The sequence below is a fragment of the Oncorhynchus kisutch genome, linkage group LG14 (genome assembly GCF_002021735.2).
Source record: "Oncorhynchus kisutch isolate 150728-3 linkage group LG14, Okis_V2, whole genome shotgun sequence".
Taxonomy (NCBI): Eukaryota; Metazoa; Chordata; class Actinopteri; order Salmoniformes; family Salmonidae; genus Oncorhynchus; species Oncorhynchus kisutch.
In genome coordinates this window covers 22636095-22654777 of record NC_034187.2, presented here as the reverse complement: position 1 = coordinate 22654777, position 18683 = coordinate 22636095, and the positions used below count along the sequence as shown (strand labels likewise).

The following is an 18683-nucleotide window of genomic DNA, read 5'->3' as shown; positions in this document are numbered from 1 at the left end:
AATACAGTTTTATATCTTTGTTTGAAGCCTGAAATGTGGCAAAAGGTCGCAAAGTTCAAGGGGGCCGAATACTTTCGCAAGGCACTGTACATATGAGATGAGTAATACAAGAGATGTAAACATTATTAAAGTGACATTATTTAAAGTGGGCCGCAGCCTCTCTGTGCTACTGATGGCTGTTTAACAGTCTGATGGCCTTGAGATAGAAGCTGTTTTTCAGTCTCTCAGTCCCAGCTTTGATGCACCTGTACTGACCCTGCCTTCTGGATGATAGCGGGGTGAACAGGCTGTCTGTGATGTGTATGCAGACAAACTGAATTGGTCCACTCACACAGACAGCATCGTGAAGAAGGCCTCAGGAGGCTGAAGAAATTCGGCTTGTCACCAAAAGCACTCACAAACTTCTACAGATGCACAATTGAGAGCATCCTGGCGGGCTGTATCACCGCCTGGTATGGCAACTGCACCGCCCTCAACCGTAAGGCTCTCCAGAGGGTAGTGAGGTCTGCACAACGCATCACCGGGGGCAAACTACCTGCCCTCCAGGACACCTACACCACCCGATGCTACAGGAAGGCCATAAAGATCATCAAGGACATCAACCACCCGAGCCACTGCCTGTTCACCCCGCTATCATCCAGAAGGCGAGGTCAGTACAGGTGCATCAAAGCTGGGACCGAGAGACTGAAAAACAGCTTCTATCTCAAGGCCATCAGACTGTTAAACAGCCACCACTAACATTGAGTGGCTGCTGCCAACACACTGTCAATGACACTGACTCAACTCCAGCCACTTTAATAATGGGAATTGATGGGAAATGATGTAAATATATCACTAGCCACTTTAAACAATGCTACCTTATATAATGTTACTTACCCTACATTATTCATCTCATATGCATACGTATATACTGTACTCTATATCATCGACTGCATCCTTATGTAATACATGTATCACTAGCCACTTTAACTATGCCACTTGGTTTACATACTCATCTCATATGTTATACTGTACTCGATATCATCTACTGTATCTTGCCTATGCTGCTCTGTACCATCACTCATTCATATATCCTTATGTACATATTCTTTATCCCCTTACACTGTGTATAATACAGTAGTTTTTTGGAATTGTTAGTTAGATTACTTGTTCGTTATTACTGCATTGTCGGAACTAGAAGCACAAGCATTTCGCTACACTCGCATTAACATCTGCTAACCATGTGTATGTGACAAATAAGATTTGATTTGAACAGGCAGTGGCTTGGGTGGTTGTTATCCTTGATGATCTTTTTGGCCTTCCTGTGACATCGGCTGGTGTAGGTGTCATGAAGGGCAGGTAGTTTGCCCCCGGTGATGTGTTGTGCAGACCCCACCACCCTCTGAAGAGCCCTGTGGTTGTGGGCGGTGCAGTTGCCCTACCAGGCGGTGATACAGCGTGACTGGATGCTCTCAATTGTGCATCTATAAACATTTGTGGGGGTTTTAGGTGACGAGACAAATTTCTTCAGCTTCCTGAGGTCGATTTCAGTTTGTCGGTGATCTGTATGCTGAGGAACTTAAAACTTTCCACCTTCTCAACCTGTGTCCCGTTGATGTGGATGGGGGGGTGCTCCCTCTGCTGTTTCTTGAAGCCCATAATCATCTCCTTTGTTTTGTTGACGTTGAGTGAGAGGTTATTTTCCTGATACCATACTCCCAGAGCCCTCACTTCCTCCCTGTAGGCTGTCTCATTGTTGTTGGTAATCAAGCCTACTACTGTTGTCATTGGTAATCAAGCCTACTACTGTTGTCGTTTGCAAACTTGATGATTGAGTTGGAGGTGTGCATGGCCAAGCAGTCATAGGTGAACAGGGAGTACAAGAGGGGGCTGAGCACGCACCTTTGTGGTGCCCCAGTGTTGAGGATCTGCGAAGTGAAGGTGTTGTTTCCTATTTTCACCACCTGGAGGCCATGGGCCAAGAAACAAGTCAGCAAGTTCAGGACCCAATTGCACAGGATAGGGTTCAGACCCAGGGCCTCAAGCTTAATGATGAGCTTGGAAGGTACTATAGTGTTGAATGCTGAGCTATAGTCAATGAACCACATTCTTACATAGGTATTCTTCTTGTCCAGATGAGAGGGCAGTGTGACGGGGATTGCATTGTCTGTGGACCTTTTTGGGCGGTAAGCAAATTGGAGTGGGTCTAGGGTGACAGTTAAGGTGGACCTGATATGATCCTTGTCTCGCAAAGCACTTCATGATGACAAGCGAGTGCTACAGGGCAATAGTAATTTTGTTCAGTTACCTTTTCCGCCTTCGGTACAGGAACACTGGTGGCCATCTTGAATCATGTGGAGACAACGGACTGGGATAGGGAGAGATTGAATATGTCCGTAAACACACCAGCCAGCTGGTCTGCGCATGCTCTGTGGATGCGACTAGGGATTCCATCTGGGCCGGCAGCCCTGCGAGGATTAACACGTCAAAATGGCTTACTCACGTCGGCCATGGAGAAGGAGAGCCCACAGTCCTTGGTAGGTGGCCGCGTTGGTGGCACTGTGTTATCCTCAAAGCGGTGTCGTGTCTTTGGCATCATTAAACTGAAGATTAATCTTTATCAAATGACTCTCTGTAATTATTATTACGTGATTAAACTGATTAATCATGTAACTAATTAACTAGGAAGTCAGGGCACCAAGGAAAATATTCAGATTACAAAGTTATAATTTTCCTAATATAACTTTTCAGATATTTTCATATCTGATCAATAGACTTCTGATTAATGAATTCTTCTTTACATCACGTTAGTCTCATTCCAAACGTTGTAAATTGTTGGTTATCTGCACAAACCCAGTCTTCACTATGAGTCATCCATACATCAATTTTCTTAAATCATTGATGTACTAGCTAAGTAATTCACAGAAATGCATAAACAAACAGTAGATAGTACAAGGAAATGATAACGGAGTTTCCTTATTGGGATAAACCGGCATCGCGGCTTGGTGGACAAAAGGGAATTGGGGGTCGACTGAGAAGACAACACACCGTTGACCTACTCTGCGTCTCACAAAGACAGCTGGTACCAAAAATCTCAAAATTGATGAGATTTACACCAGTCTAATGTCCATTGCTCGTGTTTCTTGGCCCAAGCAAGTCTCTTCATCTTATTGGTGTCCTTTAGTAGTGGTTTCTTTGCAGTTATTCAACCATGAAGGCCTGATTCACACAGTCTCCTCTGAAAAGTTGAGATGTCTCTGTTACTTGAACTATTTGAAGCATTTATTTGGCCTGCCATTTCTGAGCCTGGTAAGGCTCTAATGAACTTATCCTCTGCAGCAGAGGTAACTCTGGGTCTTCCTTTCCTGTGGCGGTCCTCATGAGAGCCTGTTTCATCATAGCGCTTGGTGTCACTACACAACTGATTGGCTCAAACGCATTAAGAAGGAAAGAAATTCCACATATGAACTTTTAGCAAGGCACACCTGTTAATTAAAATGCATTCCAGGTGACTACCTCAAAAAGCTGGTTGAGAGAATGCGAAGTGTGTGCAAAGCTGTCTGCCTTGTGTTATTTCATAGTTTTGATGTCTTCACTATTACATTATTCTACAAGGTAGAAAATTGTAAAAAATAAAATAAAATAAAAACCTTGAATGATTGAGTTTTTCCAAAACTTTGACTGGCACTGTATATTGATGCTTTAATATACTGACCAAGTGAGATATATGTGGTGGAGACTCAATCAAGCTAGTCATCTTGACTTCTTTCACTTAAAAAGTGTTGATAGGGGACAGAAGGCCGTCGGACCATCAAATTATTGGCATACACATTAATCTTACAGAATTTCCATGTGGGCCAATGTAAATTGAATCAAAGCCTAATGGATGACAACTTGTTTTTAACCAAGAAAGAATGATTTATTATTCACTCTTCCTACATAACATAGGTACAGCAGATCCCCTTATTGTATGGGACACTCTGCGTTTAGAGGACATGCAATTCAATACTCATCTTTTAATGAAAAACCATTTAGGTCCAAATAGTTGTTATTAACAAAGCAAATAGAGGAACTAACAGTACAGATAGATAGCAATACAAACTGGACCATAGAGGCACAGAATAAGTTAAAGGAAAAAACAAATGAACTGGAGGAAGTTATTCAGGAAAGAGCAAGTGTAATATACTATTTTTATATATATATATATATATATATATATATATATAATGCTACCAAAATGATTTACAGAAACTTCTTACAGAGATGAGGCAGTCCATTTTTAAAACATCATGTTAAACACATTATTGCACACCGAGTAAATCCATGCAACATTATGTCACTTGTTAAGCAAATGTTTACTCCTGAACATATTTAGGCTTGACAAAACAATGGGGTTATTGACTCAAGACATTTCACCTTTCCGTTTTTGGTTCATTTCTAAACATTTCTAAAAACAAAAATGCAATTTTACATGATGTGGTATTGTGTGTAGGCCCCAAAAAATTCTCAAATTAATTCATTTTAAATTCAGGCTGTAACAACAATGTGGAAAAAAATCAAGGTGTGAATATTTTCTCAAGGCCCTGTAGAATTGGAAGGATGTGAATTCTCACAGGACAGGAGTTGCATGTATTCAAACTTTGTGGACATAAGCCTACAGAACGTGCGCAATACCACTATAATATTGTCTTTGGTATTAACTGTTGAAGAAAAAGCACATGATTCCTCTCTGATGACACAGACAGACACTTCTGTATTGTTTCTTCCACATGATGTGTAAATGAACAATGTCCTCTGCATCTGCTGGTTGTCTGATTTTTCTGAGTTTCACATAGCAAAGTTGCTCTGCATTCCCCAGTCGTTATGTACCATGGTGTGGCCCCTAGTGCCATGGCATGGCCTCCATCCTGTACTAACACGGGCCACACAGCAGGTCCCTGTCCCTGAGCTGATGCATTGACTGCGGAGGGGATTGTTGTGGGCTGTCTCCAGGGTTAGCCTAATGTGTGTTACACTGACAGGCTCTGTTGGAGTATAACAACGTGTTGCAGATTAGCCGGAGCGGGGCAAGGTTTTAAATAGACCAGTAATGATACAGTAGGCCCAGACAGAGAACAGTTTTAGATGGGCTGTTCCAGCATTATAATAACAAGTTAGAGCATGGTGAAGACAGCTCCACTTCCCTGACTCAGAACCCAGCCAGTTCGATTGTTCGTTTACCCCTGTTTGTACATGGATTCAAGGGCAGCAAGAGAGCTTTTTGAGTCTTCAAAACATTAGCCTACTTTTAAGCTGTGTTTGGACATACAGCTTTTTGTAAATCATTTGACCACACTCACCACAGTGTTTCTGAATGTTCACTTTTTAATTCTGTTTACAAGCCTTCAAGAACCTGGGTTGGTGCCAAGTGAACAAACTCTCTGCAGAATTTAGCTTAACATGCAATTCAAATCCGAAGATGGCCTCCTGGGTATTTTGACATTCGTATATAGTGAACCCTGCTCTACATGAATGCCCTGGGGGTTAAGTTGCTTCCCCCCCTCCTAACATTATTACATGCCATCGGAGACCTTGGCTCCATTGTCAAAGTAAACAAAACATTGTGATAAAACAAATGTCTCTGTTGTTATCATGATTATGTTATCATGATTATGTTCTCATTCACTTGAGACTCTAGAGTGTTCCACCAGATAATTCATAGTTGAGATAAGGGTTTTTACAAACAATCATGAAACTGAGTTAATTGAACAGCACGTAAATCATGAATCGATGTCAATGGCAGACTTTCATTCATTTTCAGTGAGAAACCTTCCAAATACCATTTGACCATCATGGAGACACAGCCAAAGGTATTCCATGTGTAAGGCCAAATGTCAAACCAAAGTCAATGTGAGAGGAAGCACCAAGTAGGAGTTCCTATTCTCACATGCTCTTGCTAATGACACGATCTAATTCCCTCCAGTGGGTCAGGGGCTTATTGTTCTTAGCTGTGTACAGTCCTGTGGCCAGAAGGAAACTCATCTATCATACGCAGACAGGGGACACGAGAGGGACATTTCCCAGACTTAGCTTACTCTTAAGGAAAATATTGTTGTGGTTGCTGAGATGGCAATAGGATGTGATGTTACTAATGCTAGCGAAAACATCCATTGCCAAGATGCACAAATAATAATGTGAGAAGTGTGCAGGTTTGAGGTTTTCAATACCCCTTCGCTACAATTCCCATTGTATGAGGATAGCTAGGAAAACATTCCATTGGAACAACATTTGAATTTAAATTAACAGAGCCTTAGAAAACTAATATGATCCATGGTAATCAACAGTGGGCCAATCCAAATTGTTAGTTTATGGATGCGTAATGAGAGTTCTGATCCAGCCAATGACAATGAAGGTTTGTTGAATGTGATGGACCACCCACAAGTGTGACCAAGACTGATAATATTCTCCGTTGCATAACATTAGAGTCCTTATGTTAACAACCTACATCATGAAGGACTTCCTACAGTATCTCACCTCAGTAATTTGGTCTAAAGTAAAAGAGAAAATGTACTTAAAGGAGTCCACATCGAGATGCAAAAAAACCTCTGAATGGTACAGGGCAGTTTCATTACACATTACTGCCCACGGGACTGAGTTGGACCCAATATTTTCTCATTACATGCACACGCCACTGTAGGAGGTTCTGAAACAGCATGATTAACCCTCATGCTTGGATCAGCTTCAGAACTCAAAATCACTCCACATTTTGTGCATGAACACACTTCAGTAGCTCTGAATTTGTTAACCCTCTTTCCATAAAGCACAAAGGTAGAGGAGGAAAATAAAGTGCTTGTCAGGCTTGGAAGATGAAAGGGATTTTTGATATGCACTGTTTGACTCTTTCTCTCGCACACTTTCTTTCTCCTACTCTATACGATGCATTTCAAAAGCTTTCGCCGGACCAGGTGGGTGAGACCCTCTTGAGAAATCAGACCCTTCAGTACCCCAGTCAGATCTGCTTTCCAGGGTGCCACTTTGGAGAGAGAGAGGGTTACCATGGTAATCCAATATGCATGGTACCAAAACAACACCTGATTTCGCTGGAGGGTTGCTGTCTGTTGCTGCTTCGTTTAGGGACAAGCAAGCTGAAGTCGTTTACAGATGAAAAGGCTTGCAGGTTGGATCAAACGACACTGCATCATCTGTCAACGTGCCCTTGAGCAAGGCGTTGACCCTGGTTGCTTCTGTGTGTCGCTCTGGGTGGGAGGCTGTTAGATGGCTAATGTGATGTAGTTGTTGAGAGGCTTCACTGCAAGTATATTATATGTTATTTAAATGTTAAAAAATAAGAAAAATAAACACTTTGTCCTCCAGATCGCATCCTAATGGTGAAACTGTATTAATGGTCAAAGTAGTGAGGAGAAAGCAGGAGAACTGTACATGGTCGTCACACTTGGCTGAAGGGCTGACTGGGTTTGCAGTAGTGGAGAGATGTTCTCAAATGTGTATGCACAGAGAAGAGCTGTGGCGGTCATGGAATTTTGGATGATAGTAATTAGCCAACCAAATGACCATGGTCACCGTAATAACCATTTAAATAGCACATTTTCTCTTCCGCACCTGACTGCATGTGTTGCCGTAGAAATATAATGAATTATTTCTCTGTGTGCTGCTGCTGCAGGTAGGCGGGCATTGCTTAGACAACCTAAGACTCTTTGCAGCAAGGAGAAACAAAGTTAAATTAAATTACAGCAGAAGTGGACTCAACTGCACAAATGCCCGGCCGCCCCATCTTCAGTCAGCTGTTCGTTCCACAATATGCACTATACATACAAAAGTGGACACCCCTTGAAATTAGTGGATTTCGCTATTTCAGCCACACCCATTGCTGACAGGTGTATAAAATCGTTCACACGGCCATGCAATCTCTGTAGACAAACAATGGCAGTAGAATTACCTTACTGAAGAGCTCAGTGACTTTCAATGTGTCACCGTCGTAGGATGCCACCTTTCTAACAAGTCACTTTGTCAAATATCTGCCCTGATAGTGCTGCCCCGGTCAACTGTAAGTGCTGTTATTGTGAAGTGGAAACATCTAGGCGCAACAACGGCTAAGCTTGAAGTGGTAGGCCACACAAGCTCACAGAACGGGACCGCCGAGTGATGTATTGCGTAAAAAATCGTCTGTCCTCGGTTGCAACACTCACTACTGAGTTCCAAACCGCCTCTGGAAGCAACGTCAGCACAAGAACTGTTCGTTGGAAGCTTTCTGAAATGGGTTTCCATGGCCGAGTAGACGCATACAATCCAGAGATCACGATGCGCAAAGCCAAGCGTCGGCTGGACTGGTGTAAAGCTCACCACTATTGGACTCTTGAGCAGTGGAAACGCGTTCTCTGGGGTGATGAATCATGCTTCACCATCTGGCAGTCCAACAGACGAATCTGGGTTTGGCAGATTCCAAGAGAACACTACCTGCCCCAATGAATAGTGGCAACTATAAAGTTTGGTGGAGGAGAAATAATTGGTTGGGGCTGCTTTTCATGGTTTGGGCTAGGCCCCTTAGTTCCAGTGAAGGGAAATCGTAACGCTACAGCATACAATGACATCCCAGACAATTCTGTGCTTCCAACTTTGTGGCAACAGTTTGGAGAAGGCTCTTTCCTGTTTCAGCATGACAATGCCCCTGTGCACAGAGCGAGGTCCATACAGAAATGGTTTGTTGAGATCGGACAAACTTAACTGGCCAGCACAGAGCCCTGACCTCAACCCCATCGAACACCTTTGGGATGAATTTGATTGACCTAATCGCCCTACATCATTGCCCGACTTCACTAATGCTTTTGTGACTGAATGGAGTAAAGTCCCCTCAGCAATGTTCCAACATCTAGTGGAAAGCCTTCCCAGAAGAGTGGAGGCTGTTATAGCAGCAAAGGGGGGACCAACTCCATATTAATGCCCATTTATTTTGGAAAGAGATGTTTGATGAGCAGATGTCCACATACCTTTGGCCATGTAGTGTAAGTCTGCTATTTCAGCTTAACTCCAGTACCTTGTCTTTTTGAGCGCTTACTTTACTTTCAGCTCCATTTATTTATTCCTCTTCCTTTCTGTGTACAATTTGGGATTGTCCTCTGATCAGCAAGCAGCTCACACTTTTAATTTGGTTTGACGGCATCAGTGCCAAAGAGTCAGGGGGTGGGGGAATAGGGGTGGAAGATATATTATGGTCTCAGCAGAGAGTAGTCTGGTGTCTCTTATTCTATTAGTGATGGGGAAAAATGTATAGTTACATATGACTTTATTTTGGGACAATATTATATCGTTATTTTACAACCAAGTATCTTTTTTTTGCTAAAGTTTTTTTTACTACAGCGCTAGTCTGCTGTACCTGCGCCAAAACTCTGGTATTTTTAATCCTATAGCTTGTTCTGCATCTTTTAAAATAATGAGCCAACATGTTTTCAACACTTATTTTCCCTGACTGACAACTAGTTTTCCTCATGTTCTCTCGTGTCTCTGCAGCAGACTTGCAGTATAGTGAGCAACATGTTTGAAACATCAGATTGTGATAAAATCACAGTATCGAATTGCAATATATATTGATTCGTGAGAATCACAATAAATTCTGTATCGGCACTTATGTATAGTCATATTATCGTATCGTCAGGTCCTTAAGTATCATATCTTATCGGCAGGTCCTTAAGTATCATCATATCTTATCGGCAGGTCCTTAAGCATCATCATATCTTATCGGCAGGTCCTTAAGTATCATCATATCTTATTGGCAATTCCCAACCCAACTTTCTATGATTTTAGTCTTTTCTATGAGACTCTCCACCTCCCCTCCCCACTTACCAGGTGACGCAGTAGAACCACTTAGCTCTTTAATACATTTTGGGAGAATTGCTTTGCTGTGGGTACAGTATGACTGTTGGATGAAGAGCATCTTCGCTGCTACTGTATAATGATGACGTCTCCTTGTACCCTCTGACCTTTCTGAATTGGCTCATCACTTCTCTTTTATTATCAGTGATTGTTTTCAGATATCTTTTGATGTGAAGAAGTTGAATTGACCCCTGTGTAATCCATGATATAGGATTGGATTTCTTCATGCCTGTCATGGCTGGTTGACTATTTCGCTCTCTGCTCTATATACAGTGCATTCGGGAAGTATTCAGACCCCTTGACTTTTTCTATATTTTGTTACGTTACAGCCTTATTCTAAAATATATATATATTTTTAGATTCCCTCATTACTCTACACACAATACCCCATAATAACAAAGATGAAACAGTTTTTGCATATTTATACCCTATTTCCCCAATTTCGATCGTGTCTCAATGCTGCAACTCTCCAATGGGCTCGGGAGGTGAAGATCGAGTCATGCATGGGGGGGGGGGGATCTTGGAGGGCTGGTGGCCTGGTGGTTGGGAGCTTGGGCCGGTGGAAGATAGGTTGCTGGTTTGGGTCCCTGTTTTTGACCTTGTGGGAGATCTGTAGATTTGGTTGCTTCTGTGTAGATGTTGAGCAGCTTCATTGCAAGTAGATTTTATGTTTTAATATTAAATAATAATGAAGAAAAAGAAGATGAAAAAATATATATATATATAAAAAGAACTCCAAGCGGGCTGTCATGTGCCTTTTACTGAGGAGTGGCTTCCGTCTGGCCACTTTACCATAAAGGCCTGATAGGTGGAGTGCTGCAGAGATGGTTGTCCTTCTGGAAGGTTCAGAGTGACAATGAGTTCTTGTTCACCTCCCTGACCAAGGCCCCTCTCCCCCGATTGGTCAGTTTGGCTGGGCGGCCAGCTCTAGGAAAACTCTTGGTGGTTCCAAACCATTTAAGAATGATGGAGCCCCTGTGTTCTTGGGGATTTTCAGTGATGCAGAAATGTTTTGGTACCCTTCCCCAGATCTGTGCCTCGATACAATCCTGTCCCGGACCTCTACGGACAATTCCTTCAACCTCGTGGCTTGGTTTTTGCTCAGACATACACTGTCAACTCTGGAACTTATGGAGACAGAAGTGCCTTTCCAATTCCTGTCCAATCAGTTGAATTTACTACAGGTAGACATCAACCCTGTTGTAGTAACATTTCAAGGATGATCAATAGAAACAGAACAGAGGGTCTGAATACTTATGTAAATATGATATTCCTGTTTTTATTTTTTATTTATCCATTTGCAAACATTTCTAAAAACCTTGTCGCTTTGTCATTATGGGGTATTGTGATGTCATTATGGGGTATTGTGATGTCATTATAGGGTATTGTGATGTCATTATGGGGTATTGTGTGTATTTTGATGGGAGAAAAAGTTATTTAGTCCATTTTAGTAAAAAGGCTGTAATGTAACAAAATTGAGAAAGTCAAGAGGTCTGAATTCTTTCCGAATGCATTGTTAGTAGGCGTTCCTAGTCAAGAAGAACCATTTTTAAGAGAAGTTCCACTTTGTAGAAGCATACTGTTGCTGGGTGAACAGGCAGTGCTTCCAGTGCTCACTGGAAATCTTGTAATATCAAAATGAATAGAGTATGTCTAACCAGAAGTATCACAGGGCTCTGGTAGAAAAAGGACTCTTCATGTCCACCCCAGTCCCTGACTGTCTGTCACAAACTGAGACCAAAGGCCACTATTTTCACTATCATGTACAATATATCCAAACATCTCCCCTCACCAGAGAGATACTATCACAACAAACAGGATGATGCAAAGAAAATACAAGGATCTAGCCCTACCTGTGTTATTGAAAAGATATTGTGAAAAACAAGAGGGCTTGGTCCGACTTTAGACGATTCCACGAAAAGGCCACAAAGACCTGTCAGTAACCGTTAGCTACCTATCCAGATGGTACTATGGAAATGAAACTCAGAACAGCGGAGTGACCTAAACGGGGCCTAATTATCCAGGATGACACAACGACAGATGGGGAGAGTGGAAACAGGGGCCTGGTGCTTTGGCTTGCAAAAACAACAAAGGAGCACGTTGACCCTTCCGTAAGATATCTGGCCGCTTGGATCCAGCTATGCACGCATGCAGTGGTCCGGACACATGACGGAACTCTGAGCAGGATGATCTGTAAACACAGGGCTTTGATCCCTGGAAAGACTCACATCTGGAATGTAGGGGGGTGAGGGGAATAGCCCAGAACATTGTGGTGGTGTCCCAGGGCAGGATATAGATACGGGATAGTTGGCCCCGTCCCATACCATGAGTGAGTTCCTCTTTGGCTCAACCACTTCTGAGTTGATTTATACTTTCCCTCTTTCTCTATATAGTCCTTTAAGAGAAGATTATCTACCACAAGGTTTTAGTCATTTTTGATATCCACTTTAATTTAGTCGACATCGGACTGGAAGCAATATATCACTTTATCAAGAAATTATTTTGCTTTTTTTTGGTGCAAATTTCATCTGGCGTAGTGTAAAAGGTGTCATCAATCTATTTTATTTAACCTTTATTTAACCATGAAAGGCTCATTGAGATTTAAAATATATTTTTCAAGAGCATCCTGGCCAAGATAGGCAGCACCAAGTCATTACAAAAATGACAGACAAACAACATGAAAAACTACAAGTAATCTTGTGAAAACCATAGAATTCACAAGAGTATAACAAAATCAAAAACAGCTAATTAAAAACATTGACAGGTCAGGGAATCAGTCTCAAGATCATTCATCAGTGATTTAAAAATACCAATCGGGACAAGTTCTTCCAGTTTAAAAATATTTTGTAAGGTCGTTCCAAGACGATGGTGCAGAGTACATAAAAGCCCTTTTACCAAATTCAGTTCGGACATTTGGAACAGTTAGCAGGATAAAGTCCAGCGAATGAAGAGAGTACCCACCACATTTCTGAACAATAAAAATGCCCAACTAAAAAGGTAGTAAACCCCAAATGGCTTTGTAAATAAAAGTATACCAGTGCCTGAGGCTACGAGTGACTAGAGAAGGCCAGCCAACCTGGTATACAAAGTGCAGTGGTGCGTAAGGGATTTGCAGTTTTAAATAATTCTCAAAGTGCCATGATAAAGGGTGTCAATTGATCTCAAACACTGAGCAGAAGCATTCATATATAAAATATATCCATAGTCTAGTAAAGGCATACATGTAGCTGAATACTAGCATCCTTCTGGCTTCAAAATAAAAAATAAAAAACATTTCCAGGCAGTTTCCACATCAGGGATAAACTCAATCTTGCTCCAGTCAAAATAAAACAAATCATGAAAGAAAGCCTGCTCATTAAAACACTTCAACTTTCTCTTACGAATAAAATGTGGGTTTGTCTTAGGAACCTTAGTATTTCTAACAGCAACAACAGCACAATGGTCACTTAAATCATTACAAAAAAACACCAACTGCAGAATATTTATGTGGAACATTGGTCAATATCAAATCAATCAGGGTAGATTTATCTGGGCATTTAAGATTTGGGTGAGTGGGTGAATTAATCAACTGAGTAAGATTCATAGAATTATAAAACATTTTTAAAACATCAGACACCGGCTTTAACCAACACCAGTTGAGATCACCAATCAAGATCATTTCACTGTAAAGAAGTTTAGATATAAGGTTCGTCAAAGAAGAAAATGAATCACTGAGAGCAGAGGGGGGTCTGTAACAGCCAATCACAGTTATAGAGAGACCCTTTGAAACCTCAATATTCAAAGCAAGAAATTCCAACTGTTTACAAATAGTGGCAGACTTTGCCACACTTACAGGGAATTTAGTTCTTACATATATAGCCACACCCCCACCTTTCTTAACTCGATCAGTGCGATAAACATTGTAACCACTTATACAAATATCCTTATCAAAAACAGACTTGCTGAGCCAGGTTTCAGAAAACACAATTACATCAGCATCAGTTGATTTAGCCTAAATCCTAACCCCACCAATTTTTTGACAACATGCTGCATACATTTAAATGAAAAATACCAAAACCAGATCTTGATTTAAAGGGGGGGTTTGGAGACATTGAATATCAGGGCCAGGGTTAGGTTGCACGTTACCTGATATCAACAATAGAAGGATAACTAGGCACCTCTGTTTAATAACCTTGCACGGTTCTCTTTTTTAAGAGACCTTCTGCAAGCGAATTCTACAGGTGAGTTTCCAGACAATACAAAAAAGTAATTTAAAACCATTAGACTTTGGTAGTGACACATTCGTACTGTTCACATCATGGCACAAATACATCGGCACCTGGATGAGTGGATGCAGACGCTGACAAGACCAATTAAGTCAGCTTTTTATTTACACTGCAGCTTATCATACTGTCAGACACTGTGTGGTTGGGTTAAAGAAGATAGCCCCCATTGGAAGTAAATTACAGATAAGAGGACATATTTTGATTGGGTAACCTATGATAAGGTCCAAGTCCCGGCTACAAGAATGCCCAGTCCACATTAGGCAGGGCTTTCTCTCAGGAAAAGAAGTGCTTGTTGTTTTATTCTATTACTTTTCCTGATAAACCTATGCTGTTTTTGGCACAAGCAGCCAATGGCTATTGTTAATGAACTATAGTCTATATTCCTGAACACAGCTGCTATGGAGTAAACTTGTCACTCAATATGTCCAAAACGGCACCTTTTTAGGAACATTTGGCATCTAACTTTAGTCCATCAACAGCCTACTTTCTCCATTACATATGACTTTTATCCTAAATATTACATTATTTTCTATCCACAGTGACGAATAAAAAGCCGTCCCATGTGTCCATCACCAAGGTGAAGCAGTTCCAGGGCTCCTTGTCCTTCAGTAAGAGGTCAATGTGGACCATCGACCAGCTGAGACAGGTCAACGGCTGTGACCCCAACCGAGTGAGTTTACAGTACACTGAACTTCTATCTCCAGGGATTCATTTTTCCTGACCACATGACCACTGTTTCAGCAGGACAAATTCCAAATCACCCCCTAGAGACTGGTTCATGCGTGCAGTCTTTTTCTATCTCTCTTTGTTTCTATAATTCCGTCTCTTTTTCCCAAGGACTGTCCGGAGTTTGACTTAGCGTTCGACAATGCCTTTGACCAGTGGGTGGCTGGTTCGGCCGGCGAGAAGTGCACCTTTATCCAGATCCTCCACCACACCTGCCAGCGCTACAGCTCTCAGAGCAAGCCAGAGTTTGTCAACTGTCAGCCCAAACTGCTGGGAGGTAAGAGACACAGTGACAAGACACTCCATCTCTCTCTCGTGCTCTCTCTGGCTTTCACTATCTGTATGAAAGTGTCAGAGCTAGTGTTCTCACTCAAAGGTTTGTGGACTGGTTTTTTGACTTCTAAAAGGGAAAACTTGCATTTTAAGGCATTCTACTGGCAAGTACTTCATTCTGAATGTAGAGAATGTTCAGTTCTGATTTATATAACGACACTGAGTAATTATTCCCATTGGCTTTGCAGAATATTCATTTTGAGGATCATTTATCCTGAGACGATGGAAAAGCCAGTCCACTGAGAACTAACCTTTTGTCCCAAGAAATAAAAACACACTCCCACATCCTCTAATTACTAAACATAAACACAAGCTTATTAAAAAAACATACTTCACATTCCTAAGTTAACAACGCATTCAATTCCCTTATGATTTGGAAACCTACACAAGTCATATGTAGTCATTTCCGGGGTGTAGCATGTTAGAGTTACAGGCACTGGTTGAGGTGGAACGTTTCCTCTGTGTTCCAAGGATTTGTGTAAGACCCTGCTCCTCTTCTTAATCAGCTATTGATCTGTTTAACCTCATCTTTCAACAACACTAAGGCTCTTTTATTATTCATGGTGGTATTACTGGTAACACATCCTGATCCTCAGAACCCATGGCCTCTAGCTCTGTGGCCTCTAGCTCTGTGGCCTCTAGCTCTGTGGCCTCTAGCTCTGTGGCCTCTAGCTCTGTGGCCTCTAGCTCTGTGGCCTCTGCCCAATGATCTCTTGCTCCGTGGTCTCTCCCCAGTGGTCTCTAGCCCCATGGTCTCTCCCCAGTGGTCTCTAGCCCCATGGTCTCTCCCCAGTGGTCTCTAGCCCATGGTCTCCGCCCAGTGGACTCTAGCCCCATTTTCTCTCCCCAGTGGTTTCTAGCCCCATTTTTCTCTCCCCAGTGGTTTCTAGCCCCATTTTCTTTCCCCAGTGTTCTCTAGCCCCATGATCTCTCCCCAGTGGTCTCTACCTCTATGGTCTCTGCCCAGTGGTCTCTAGCTCCATGGTCTCTCCCCAGTGGTCTCTAGCTCAAACTCTACCCAAACTGTGCTAATATATCCTCCAAACACCAGCTTCGAGGGCATTATCACTTTTATACTTCGGGTTACCAACATACTCAAATAATGATTGACATATTTTCATTAAAATTTTTAATTTGATTAATTTATCCATACTATTTCATCCTTCCACAAGATATTGTCCTGAAACAAATCTAGGGTTGCTACCCAAGCTGGCTGGTCATTCGTTCTACTGATTCGGTTGCCAGAGACCCAGTCATTCTTCTAAATGTTCCATTGCCATACTGCCTGGCAACATTCTTATCTCTTTCTTGCTAGCTAGCAAACGACCGCTAACCTACAGTCATGTAAAACGATGCAGAAATAATAACAACAGTAATGGCATTTGTTTAAGCTGTTTTCCATTGACATTTATTTGTATTCATCCATAACAATGAGCTAATGAGGCACGATTTTGCCTGGCATAGAAAATGTGCTCTCTCGTTAGGACACTATTGTTCAGAGGAGCTAGCCAACAACACAGATAACACAATCACTTCAAACACTGAAGCTGTAAAGACTGCAAACTAGCTGCACTTTGTTTCGTTTTACATTTTTTCAATTGACATTTCTTTGTATATAGCCATAAAAATGATTCATGATTTTGACGGGCTGAGAAAAACTGCCTGCCTCTCCCTCTCTCTCCTCCCGACTCCCGACCCCTACAAGTTCATTACTATGGGACAGTTGGAGATCGAATTTGAATATTGAAATAATGTTGCAAATGTCAGAGACAACAAGTTTTATACAAATCTCCGCTGTTGAGAACTAAATGTTAGTCTAAAAGAAATGTGAGATAATGTCTAGATGCTTTTTATAGTGGAGATCAAGTTTATAAGTTCCCTGTCAGGGCTGATGAGACAGTGGATTCCGCAGTCAGATGGAACAGAGTAAATAGGCATTTTAACATCATAGATTTAGCCGGTGGTAACTTGTGGAATAGACACCGACTGGATTGCGCTTTTAACCAATCAGCATTCAGGATTAGACCCACCCGTTGTATAAAATGAATATATACACTGAGTATACGAAACATTATGTTATGCTCGTTCCATAACATAGACGTAGGAGGGGAACCCAGGGGAATGGGTATTCTTATATACACTTGTGTGTCAGTGTAGATAAAGGGGAGGAGACGGGATAAACGATTTTTAAGGCTTGAGACATGGATGGTGTAGGTGTGCCATTCCTAAGGGTGAATGGGCAAGACAAAAGATTTAAGTGCCTTTGTACAGGTGAAGATAGTAGGTGCCAAGAACTGCAAGGCTGCTGGGTTTTTCACGCTCAACAGTTTCCCGTGTGTATCAAGAGTAATCCCATACCCAAAGGACATCCAGCCAACTTGGCACTGTGGGAAGCATTGGAGTCAACATGGGCCATCAGCCCTGTGGAAGGCTTTTGACACTTGTCGAGTCAATTCCCTGACAAATTGAGGTGGTTCTGAGGGCAAAAGGGAAGGGGGGGGATTCTTTAAAGTAGCCACCCTTTGCCTTGATGACAGCTTTGCACAGTTTTGGCATTCTCTCAACCAGCTTAAATGATTCTGTATGTGTTTTTTCATAGTGTTCTAAAATGTAGAAAATAGTCCAAATAAAGAAAAACCCTGGAATGAGTAGGTGTGTCCAAACTTCTGACTGGTACTCTAGGCCTATACATGTGTAGTAGATGTCAAACCCTTTACACAAAGTACTCGCAATATTGGTTTCTTATGGAACAGTAGCTCCAATATTTGGCATCGGTTATTCATTGTTTTAATGTCAACCTGCTCAACCCGGTAATTGACTTAAGAGATTCATTTCACTATCATTATCCGATCCACAATTCTGTTATCAATTGAATACACGTTATATTAGATACAGGCTTTAGAAAGAAATTGACCTGACATTGCCCTTCCTGCTCAGTCTTCTCACATGAAACTCTCATCTCACATGCCATAATGAGTAGCGTGACTGACAGCCCAGCCAGAGACCTAGTGACAGGAGGAGAGGATGCCCGAGTGCTGCCACCACTGTCCCCTCCAGTTTAAGTCTCACACCAGTGCAAAACAAAAATCATGACGCTGCTCAGGTGTGGGACAATAACTGTGTGGGACGCCTCTCTTCTGACTCACCTACCTGGGGATGACAGAAACCCAACTACAAAGTTCTCAGTTTAGTGGAACAGGACCACAGTCAAGATTCATACACATATGCAATAATATATTAGAAAGTTTGCTATAGGTATAGCTCAACCCTTTAGTGCAACTACAGTATTGTATTGCACAGGACTGTACTGTAGTAAAATCTATTTAGCTACACTGGACTTGTACCTTGCCAGATAACAAGAACATTCCATCAGTCAATGTAACAATGAACAAGGTTCGTTCCATTGAACCTGACCTGATTGTCACAAAGAACACAAATCGAGTCAACGGGTCAGAGGCACCATGTTGTCGTTTATGCACTACCTTGTTGGGGTTGACATGGTCACTATAATGG

At 41.9% G+C, this 18683-nt stretch overlaps 1 protein-coding gene across 2 annotated transcripts in view; it reads left to right on the top strand.

Annotated features, from left to right (window-relative positions):
- The window catches only part of LOC109904176 (syntaxin-binding protein 6), a 125839-nt gene that overhangs the window by 88542 nt on the left and 18614 nt on the right, over window positions 1-18683 (top strand). For both annotated transcript variants that reach the window (XM_020501375.2, XM_020501374.2), the window contains exons 3-4: window positions 14651-14781; window positions 14949-15114. In XM_020501375.2, the coding sequence (XP_020356964.1) occupies window positions 14651-14781; window positions 14949-15114 (297 nt within the window). The remainder of the gene's footprint in view (window positions 1-14650; window positions 14782-14948; window positions 15115-18683) is intronic.